The sequence below is a fragment of the Tripterygium wilfordii genome, chromosome 17 (genome assembly GCF_013401445.1).
Source record: "Tripterygium wilfordii isolate XIE 37 chromosome 17, ASM1340144v1, whole genome shotgun sequence".
Classification (NCBI taxonomy): domain Eukaryota; kingdom Viridiplantae; phylum Streptophyta; class Magnoliopsida; order Celastrales; family Celastraceae; genus Tripterygium; species Tripterygium wilfordii.
Genome location: NC_052248.1, coordinates 8,839,576 through 8,850,515, shown reverse-complemented (window position 1 = coordinate 8,850,515; position 10,940 = coordinate 8,839,576). Strand labels below are relative to the sequence as shown.

Here is a 10,940-nt window from a genome sequence, read left to right as displayed (position 1 = left end):
CGCATACAAATGTCATAGTCCAGACCTTGCCCCCTACTACATGGCTACAAATCAGCTTCTAGAAGATTTTGATGATGCAATTATAGCTCATCTTCTAAGGAGATTCAATGCAGAAGCAAACGAGCTTGCACAGGTGGCCACTAGAGTCAAAATTCTCCAAGGAGCCTATGACAGAACCATCACCGTACACCAGAAACTTCTAACTTCTGTCAAAAGGAGGGCACTTGCTGTTTTGGACGCGTTTCATATGGAGATCTTGGAATCAAATTAAAGACATCCTTTGATCTAGTTCTTGAAGTATCCAAACTTGAAGGCAAACTAGAAGACTAAAAGGAGAGCAGTCAATTATATACTGATGGATGGAGAACTTTACAAGAAGAGGCCAGAATATGATTTACTCATGAGATGTCTGAGTCAGCAGGAATCTATGAAGATAATGGTGGAAGTACTTGAAGGAGTTTGCGGAGTTCATCAAGCAGGCAGAAAGATGAGGTGGCTCACAAGAAGGTATGGATACTACTGGCCTTCTATCCTGGTAGATTGTATCCAATACTTCAAGGGATGCCAGCCTAGCTAGATACACTAACAAATTCAACATGTACCAGTTACTGCCATAAAAGTAGTTGTGAAGCCATGGCTATTCAGGGGATGGGTTGTGGATCTCATTGGGAAGATCTATCCACCATATGAACAAGGACATTATTTTATCATAGTAGTCACGGACTACTTCAAAAAATGGGCGGAGGCCTTTCCACTCAAATTCGTAACTCAACACGATGTGATAAAGGTCATCAAGGAGAGAATCATTCACAGATTTTGTCTACCCCAGCACATTGTGGCAGATTGAGGCACATTTTTCTTTGGAGATCAGATACAAACTTTTACCTTGAAATATGGTTTTGAAATTTCACATTCTACACCATATTATGCTCAAGACAATGGTGAAGCAGAGTCTACTAACAAAGTTCTGAAGAATATAATCGAAAGAATGGTGGAGAATAGGCCAAGGGCTTGGAGATGGCGGTTAGATCAAAACGGACAGCAACAAGAGCTACACATTTTATGCTGACTTATAGGTAGGATGTAGTTCTCCCTATGTAGATGATGGTTAGATCAACAATGGTAGCCTTGCAGAATCAATTATCACCTACAGACTATTATCAAACTATGATGACAGAGCTGAAAGGCCTTGATGAAGTCAGACTTGTTGCCTTTGACCATCTTCAAATTCGGAAGCAAAAGGTCATGAAGGCTTACAACAGGAGAGTACGAGAGAAGATATTTGTTGTTGCTGTCCTAGTTTGGAAAGTTGTTCTCATCATTGGTCAAAGAAATTCAACCTATGGCAAATGGTCACCATCTTGTGAGGGACCATATCAAGTGACATAGGTGAAGAAAGGAAGTATCTATTGGTTACAAGATCTGGACGGGACCCAACACAAGTATCCTATAAATGGAAAGTATCTCAAGAGGTATTACCTTACCCTATCGGAAGCTATGGATAAGTCTGTTTTGTGCTAACCTTCTACCCTGCAGAAAAAGCCAAAAAATACCTTTACCAAGAATAAAATTCCACTCATTCTACCCTATCCACAATAAAATCCTGCCATTCAGGAAACTCAGCCAGCATCCAAACTATTCTACCATTACCATTCAAAAAAAGTCAAAAAATATCCAGAAAGTACACCACCAGAAACCCAAAACAAAAAACACAAAATCCAGTAAATTTCCACGAGCATTCAAGTGAACCTCGCTGGAAACCTGGGAAAATAGAAACAAGAGGAAGAAGATAGTAGAATTCAGTAATTCATCAGTATTGGAGGGTTATTAAGTAGAACCTCTAGAGGGATCCTTAACAACTTCATCACCAGCCAGCGGCACGTCAACCGACATGGTAGCAGCAGAAAAAAAGACTTCATTAGAAGGGATATTCAACTCAACACAAATATCCCTCAACTGCTCTCATTTGGCAACAAAAGTTGCAGTGTTCATTTCAATGAAGGACATCTCACTAGCAATAGTTGTTGAACGATCATCAAACTTGGACACCTAAGCATACACAGCCTCAGAATCCTTGAGTGTGACAACATTTTTCTGAGAAATGCTGGCCAGAGTCCTTTCATGCAGCTTCACTTCAGTTTGGAGGGTGACAATTTATTGTTTTAACTCTTCAATTGTCCTCTTTTCATCTTTCTTAGCAACTAGAGAAGACTTCAGCTCACTTCCTAGACTCTGAAGTTTAGCATCAAGCTCCTCAAGCTTTTCTTCTTCAACATTCAACTCTAAAAGACGAGTTCTATTGCTACTAAAGTTAGAGATAAGGATGGGGAGATCTTTGGAGAAAGTCAAGAGCCTTCCACGAATAGAGTCAGACAAGCCTGAAGCCTACAAAGTCGCTTCTATTGCAACTTTCAGATTCTTTAACATTGAATGATACAGCCAGGTCTCAAGTTCAGTGGCACTAACAGTTTTCAGGAGTTTCTTTGCTGTAGTTATTTTCTCTTCAAAAAGTGGTTCAGGGCTAGCAGAACTAGAAAACCCAACGATTGGAATTCGAAGAATTGAGACTGGAGTCCATCTAGCCAGCATGGCCAGGAAGCCTTGAACGTCAACGGTTTGTTGAGGAGTGACGGATGAAGTAATTTTCTTTTTCATTGGAGTAGGAGGTGCTTGAGAAGTAGGGGAATCATAGTTAATCTATAAAAGGCACAAGCGGATTACTCTCAAGGTTAGTAATTTACAGAATAATTCATTCAAAATAGAAGGGCTACCTTCTCTAGGGAATTGTGAATTGTATATACCATTGGCGGACCAGTGGAGGGAAAAGTTCTTTTTGAGGATCTTAGTCGCTATCTAACACCAGACCTTTTGGCGACATACCTGACAGTCACAATCTTTCCAAACTTCTAGAGGACTGATGGAGTTTTTGTAGACACAATAGAGTCCACTTCATGGCTATCACTATCTTTGGGAGAGGCTTGAATAGAAACTGTAGGCAACATCAACATTCAGCACATGCAACAAATAGAATGCAGTAACAACAAATTTCAAGAGCTTACCAGAGTCACTAGAACCATTCAACTCTGGGTTAGAAGCAACAATGGCTAGGACTTCTTCTAGATTATGAGAGAATTTCTGGTTCACGTATTCAGTCCACCAATGAGTGAACACTGAGGTAGCTTGATGGCATTCAGTGAAGGCATAAATTTTTGCTAAAGGCAGGATTGAAGTAGATACAGAGTAGATGTTGATGAGAGCTTCAGCTAACCACATGCTTCTGCCAAAAAAGGATTTGTTCACTAAAATATATGGTGGCAGAGGAACCATTTGGACAAGTCCAAACTGCTGGGCCAGCTGAGTAGCATTGTAATACTCTACTCCGCACTTCTTGTTATGAGGAGACTCACTGAAATAATATGGAAGATCCCTTGAAGATAGGAAGTTGATCCACAATGGCACAACGACCTCAGCATCCTCAAAAATCTCCATGTCACTTGGATTTGTGCTTAACCAATCAGGAAACGGGTATGCTTTACCTTTGGGTAAGAGAATGAGGTTTTTTTTTCTTGGAGGCTCGATGGCATTATTAGCTTTGGGACTCTCAAACTTGATGCCCAGAAGGAAGGCAAGATCTTGGAGGGTGGGGCTCATGAATCCATCCTTGAAATGGAAATAATTGGTCCCCACCACCCAAAATTGAGCAGCAACACACAGGAGGGCTTCGTCAACATGGACTTTTTGTTCACTGATCAAGAGGAAGTCGTGGATCCCAAGTCTCTTCCAAAAGTGTTCCAAATGAGGGTAAACGTGACCTAGCAAGTTTTCATACCATGGGCCATGGACAGATTGGAGAAGTCTTAAAATAAGTAGCCCAAGCATGGGTATGGGTGAAGGGAAGCTCAAAACTTCAGAGATGGTAGAAAGAGTTCAAAGATTTCAAAAAAGAGCCAACAAAAGAATGAGTGAGTCCGAAACTCTTAGATCCAAAGAGAGGAGTAGAAACCAACAGGAAAGGTTGAGTGTTTATGGGGATTTCTTCCTATAAGAAGGAGATGAAGTTCCAGTGGCAGCAATGGTGAAAGACAGTAGAAGAAATTTTGTGGAAGGAAGGAGTTCGTACAGAGCAGGAAAACGATAAAAGGGTTTTTTTCCTCTATCAGAGTGTTTGTGTGGAGGTGAAACTCTCTTGGTGAAAATCGTGCCATCTCAGCTGATTGGTGGAGAATAAGGCCAGGATCACGTTAGAGACGAAACAAATGGGAGGATCAAAAATAAAAAATTCAAATCCTTCTTTTGTTCCAAAAAGAAGGTTTGAAGGGGGCATTGTTTGTATCAAAAATAAATCCTACAAATCAGCAGACATGTGGCAAAGAGGGACCTATAATGCACAAAAGGCGGCCAATCTCCTGGTGACACGTGGTGGAGGTAAGGAGCTAGATTTTTATGCTAACCGATGTTCATTTTATAGGTTTTGATTGGTTGTTGCCCTGAAATACAAGAATTTGTTCCAAGAAATCAGGGCTGTCCGAGATCAACTATCCAATAAGATATAATCCAAGGAGTCACGACAAAGAAAAGACTGTCACAACATCAAAGAGAGACTGTTTCCTCCATAAAGAAGCAGCACGACCAGAATGACACTACCATTATTCCCACATTCAGGAGAAAGTTGCAGTTACAAGACCACTAACCTGGATACTCTAGCAAGCAGCAAGAGAACAGTTGTGCCACGATTCTCATGATGCTCCACGACGAACACCTGAAGAAGAAAGGAAGAAGTGCTCATTTCTTAGCACTATAAAAGAAGAACAAAAAGAAGCAGCAAACCACCCTGCGTCAAACACAAACCCAGCGTCTTCAATCCTTTATTTGCTTTCTTAGGCATGGCTCCGGTCACTTATCTTTTTATTTAGCATGGCTCCGCGCCAAGTAGTACTTAGATTTACTTTTTCAAAAACCCTCGTGGCTATGTTTTAGTTTAAGCTTGTAAAACACGCCTATATCCCAGAATGTATCCCATTTCAATGAAGATGATGATGCATTCCCGCAATGCGTTGTTTTTCATTTCATCCCAATAGGAGCTCTTTTCATTTCGATGATTAGTCTTCTGTTTTTCCTACTTTTTTTCATATTGACACTCCAAGCATTCTAAGTCCATTTGGTGTAGAGGTTAGATTTGGTGCAGAATCCCACAAACTATCTTATCAAATCCTTTGGGCTAACAGCAAGTGCTAGCACACCTGCAAATCCAACATCCATATCCACAAAACTCATGTTCCCAACAGTCAGAATTGTGAGGTCTCCTGTCTAGAGCAAAAAAGGATGAACAATTATTACTATTGCAATATTACCACTATTATGTGACCGTTATAATTTATATATAATAAGTAAATAAATTTGACTATTTAATTAAAAAGTTAACTACTATAACAAAAGTAATTGGAAGTAAAGGAACAATTATTATTATTTTCAAAAAAATCAATACAATTTACGTGAAATGATAACATTAAATATTAAAGTGAGATGTTTGCATATGTAATAATAAAGTTAAAGTTGAAAGACCCACGAGAGTTGACTTGGTTGATAATTGATAGGGTTAGACATATGTGTCTAAGGTTTGATTCTAACCATAAATATAATTCTCTGTGGTATTTTAAAACAAATAAATAAAGTTGATGGCAGTTATATTCGAAAATAGTAAAATATTGGATTTGATGTTGAAATGTAGAATTGGTTGGAGTTGTTTAAAATAGAGATGTACTAAAATAATTTTTTGGTTAAAGTAGGGAATAAGATGTCTCCTAGTTTGGGTACATTTTGGAGTTGCTCTTAAAAATACACCATTGGAATGATGACGTTTGGATTTATGGTGATCCCAATTTTTCAGAAAGCTGGGCAAATAAATAATCTTAACAACCTATTTATATTATATTTACAGACTCATAACGTTAATTAAATCATAATTTTCCTGATAAAAAATTATATGTTTGACTTCTAAAAGATGTCACCCTAAAAATATTATTTGACTTATAATAAGAAAACAATAATAATAAAAACTACGGGTCTGTTTGATATCACTTTTGTTTCTTGTTTTAGTTTTCAAAAAATAGAAAATAAAAACAAAAAATATTGTTTGTTTGTATTTTCTATTTTGGTTTTTATGAAAACCAAAAACAAGTTTTCAAAATTTTTGAAAACAAGAAAAAAAGGTTTTTAAAAGTTTTGGAAATAGAATTAGTTACACTTATTGTAGATTGCACTTTCTTTAAGATTTCAGATTACAAATTGCATAGAGATATAAAGACAATGATCAAATATACTTTGGATTATTGTTTTATTTCTTATCTTTTTTTCTTTCTACTGATGTTTTCAATGGTGAAACACGGCAAAGGCTGTAGTTATAAAAAAATATAGTAGTGTGGATATACTCCATTATTATAAAAAAAACCATAAACACACTTCTTTTTTTTTTTTTTTCAGTTTTATGCTTTCAGTTTTTGTTTTCAGTTTTAAGTGTTCAACCAAACAAGTTCCAATTTTATGTTTTCATTTTATGTTTTATGTTTTATGTTTTATGTTTTTGTTTTTTATTTTTGTTTTCAAAATTTTTGAAAGTGATACCAAACACAACCTAAAGTTATAAGATTTGTAACGCAAAGGAGTCAAATCCTTTTGTTGTCCATCTCTCTTTTTTGATAAGTCAGTACTGCATTAATATAAAATATTTATAAAATACAAGGGGCATATGAGAGAGCCCACTTCCTTAAACCTTGTAACCCAAGAAATCGGAGGACACCGACCAATTAGAAGAAGGTCAGCACCCTAAGCCAAAAAAGAAAGATTAATAGTGTGTTTGGATTGAGGGATTTGAGGGGGAGGGAAGATAAAGCAATATTCCCCTTATTCTCTTCAAATCGCTCCCTTTAATGAAATCTTTATCTCAATCCTCTTTACATCCCTCTCCTTAATTTTTTTCTAAACTATACAAACAAAGGAATTAGAAGGAAACTCTCATTCCCTTCACTTCCCTTCCACCCAAATCCCTCAATTCAAACACACTATAAAACTCGATATGAAATCTTGTGTACAATAGCAGTGCAAACGAACCCACTGATGGGGGGAATGAGGAATCCGACTTTGTGGAAGAACCACAAGAAATATTCCGGCCTCCTAGTTGCTCCATGATCACATCAAAGAATGCAGTTGCACTTGATAAGATTACACTTGGCCCCAAACCACAATTCTACAAGGGAAATGGACTGTTCTAGAAGCTCGTGCCAAGTGGTCTACGATTGTTGGAGAAGCTTGGTGCTGCTGTCGAACTTTAGATGTTATAGAAATTTAGTTGCCACCTGAAATTTATATTACAAATGTAGTAAGGGCACTTATTGAAGGACTCCTAGTGTAATGATGTAAAATACTGGTTTTGCCACTTCAAAACTAGAAAGTTAGGTATCTTAACTTTCACATCCTAAAGTAATTTAAAGCCTAATCTAATGAAATGTGAAGCATGCATTGTAATAAACAGAACCAATTTGCCTTGCTAGCTACTTACACTGTCAGGAGAACTCCTAGGAATGACTAACGATTTCAATGATGTATAATATTGGTTTTTCCACTTGAAAACTAGAAAGTAATTAGGTATCTTAATTTTCCCATACTGAAATAATTTAAAGTCTAATCAAATGAAATGTGGAGCATGCATTGTAATAACTGATCATATTTTGTTGGACCTATGATCCTATATGTCTAATTTTGATGATATTAAATCAATTATAAATGATTATGAAACATTAAAGCAATATTTGATTTATATGAATTGAATTTAAATGACTATATATTTTTGAGATAGTGCTGGAAATTAAGTTTTGAAAACAAACATACATGGACTAAGTTAGAGCATCAATTTTTCAATTATCATATCTTAACCAACTTAGGTCCAAATGACTTGAAACTTGAACCACATGCACATGAAGGTTTAATATATGTTCTAGGACTACAATCATGAGAAATTAAGTGCATCACATATATATTTGGTCATATGCTTAAATTCCGCCAAAACTAGGTTTTACCTAATTTTGTGCATATGTGTTCTTTGTGAACGTGGTGAACCAAATGAACTCCGATTTAAATGAAATTTCGTGTGCATCTTATTTTCATCACTATGAACATATTTGATTTAGTAAAGTTCAAGAGAAAAGGTCATTTACACTGAGTTTGCAAAATGACTTTGAATTTACACTTAGAATTTATCGGTTTCACTATTAGTGATCTAATTGCTTGGTTGAGTGACCAAACGATTTCCGATTGTTATGAAATTTTACATGGACATTCTAATACATATAAAATGATTTATCATGCAGTAATATAAATTTTCTGGGTTGTTTTTCTAATGTAATTAACCTATGCGCTCTATATGAAGCTCTTTGAGCTTACATGCAATTGGGGAGTTCTACCTCCTATTTCCTTGTAGGTTAATCATCATTGTGGTCTCATATGGCTCAGAATTCAGTATGTTCAAGAATGGTCGAAGTCCAGTTTCTAAGAATGAGCTTGGGAGCTCTAGGAAACTATGAAAAATCCTATATTTGCCAACTTTCCACTAAGGCACTTAATCAAGTTGAATGAATCAAACATTGAGGCTATTGGTTGTGGTCTTCATGGAGATACAACTCTTTTCAAACATGTGGGACAAACCTTGTCCTCTCTATCATTAGTGATATATTCTTGTTTGACATTTTCACTCAAGACATGTGCTACCAAGAAAGTTAGGATTGGTGCAATCAAACAAGATCCTTGACATTTTCACTCAAGACATGTGCTACCAAGAAAGTTAGGTTGGTGCAATCAAACAAGATCCTTGACTAAGGGATCACTTTTGAAGTCTTTGATTCAAAATGAAGGGACAAGATGGCATAGTACAATCTACATCCATGGCTGAGAATTAAAGAGAGTTTGAATGGTCAAGATTTGAAGACATACATTGATCAAATGGTTGTGCATAAGACAACTTTCTTGCTTGCAATTTTTGACTTAAAAGAGGAGCATGTGCAACGTCTATATGCTCTATGGTGGAGATTTGTTTGCTCAAATCATCAATGACCAAGATTAGGAGCTGCAATGGATGGTAGAGATCAACTCTTGAAGTTTGATCCAATGGCTGCAAGCATAGGAGAAAATTGCCTTTAAAAGAGGATCTTCCCTTTCATACAACTTGGAGAAGCAAATTGAAAATTATCCTTGAGAGAAACCTCTTGCTATCAAGTTCATCAATCATCAAGCTTTCTTGCTATTTGCTACAACAATCTTCTCCAATACAAGCCTCTACAATCAAGGACTTCTCACTACTCTTGCTTTTGCAAAAGGGAAGTTCCTATATCCTTTAGGCTTTGTTTACTTACAATCTAAACCTCTCTTGTTCTTAAAATCCTATCTTTGAGAGTGTTGCTGTAATCTTGAGAGTTCCACACCAAATACCTTTGAGGTAACCTGTGAGAACCTTAGCTGAAAATCCCATTGAGAAATTCCCTTTGTTAGGGGAAATTGTAAACATTGAAGTTTGAGGGAGTTCTTAGAAACCCTTGGTGTAAGGAGTTTTGTGGGTCTCTTAAAACCACACCTTAGTGGAGTTGGGAAAATCCTAGGTTGGTGAATCTAGGTAGTAGACGTAGGAGAAGGGTCTCTGAACTACTATAAATCGCTGTGTTGATTTCTTTGTTTACTTGTTTATATTTACTACTTGTTTCAAACTGCAGGATTTTCAAAACCCTAATCTGTCCGAGATTAGCAGACTGCCTTAAACTTTGAATTTTGATCTGAAATTTTGATATAGTGTTTATTAAGGTGTTGTGACATTGCATATAAAATTTCGTTGCATTTCGACATCATTTGATAGGTAAAATCTGAGTTGAAAAAATCTGTGTGCAGTGTGTTGCTTGAAAATCTGTTTTGTGCAATTCTTGATTAGTTGATATTTGGTCATTCACTATATTGTATCACATCTTGCATTGGATTGAATATTGATTAGGAAAATCATTAGAGTCCAAATTTGTGTGCTACTTGTTAATTGCCATTAATTTGTTTAAATTGAAAAAGGGATTCCAATTGGAATTTGGGGACACAATTCACCCCCCCTCTTGTGTTAAACTCGATCCGTCAATTGGTATCGGAGCAGGTTAGCGAAAACTAGGAGTTATATCCTATTTGGCATATTTATGGCAAATATTAATTCTTATGGTGAGGCCGAAGGCCTATCCATGAATAGACCACCATTTTTCAATGGCTTGCAATACGGTTTTTGGAAAAATAGGATGAAAATTTTTATAAATTCCATTGATTATGATTTGTGGGAAGTTGTAGAGAATGGTCCTTATGTTCCTAGGAAACTTTTGGGTGATGAGATGGTAGATAAGGAAAAGAGTGAGTTTACTAAGGAAGATAAGAGATTACTTAGCCTAAATAATAAGGCAATCAACACTTTGCACATTGCACTTATTAGGAGTGAATTTGATTACATAGCTCAATGTAAGAGTGCAAAGGAGATTTGGGATATGTTAGAGTTGAAGCATGAAGGAACAAGTCAAGTGAAGGACTCTAAGATAAACATGCTAGTCACCGAGTTTGAGAGCTTTAGGATGAAGAAGAGTGAGAGCATTAGGGAGATGTTTTCTAGACTTACTTGCATATGTAATGAATTAGAAGCTTTGAACAAACCATATGAGGAAGTTGATAAGATCCAAAAGATCCTTAGGAGTTTACCTAGGATTTGGAAAGATAAGGTAGTAGCCATTAAAGAGGCTAAAGACCTTAGGAAGCTTAAGATAGAGGAATTAATAGGAAGTCTAATGACACATGAGTTGGAGATGTCAAGATTAGATGAGGAAGATGCACCACCTAAGAAAAATGGCTTAGCTCTTAGGATCAATAGTGACACTAGTTCG

The 10,940-nt window shown here is 36.6% G+C and overlaps 1 protein-coding gene across 1 annotated transcript; it reads left to right on the top strand.

The window, feature by feature from the left end:
• The first annotated feature begins 355 nt into the window (after positions 1–355).
• Positions 356–1,389, top strand: LOC119981875. Its single transcript, XM_038825016.1, has 4 exons — positions 356–507; positions 646–787; positions 872–991; positions 1,102–1,389. The coding sequence occupies exons 1-4, from the start codon at positions 356–358 to the stop codon at positions 1,387–1,389; spliced, it is 702 nt and encodes a 233-aa protein (XP_038680944.1).
• Positions 1,390–10,940: the final 9,551 nt, after the last annotated feature.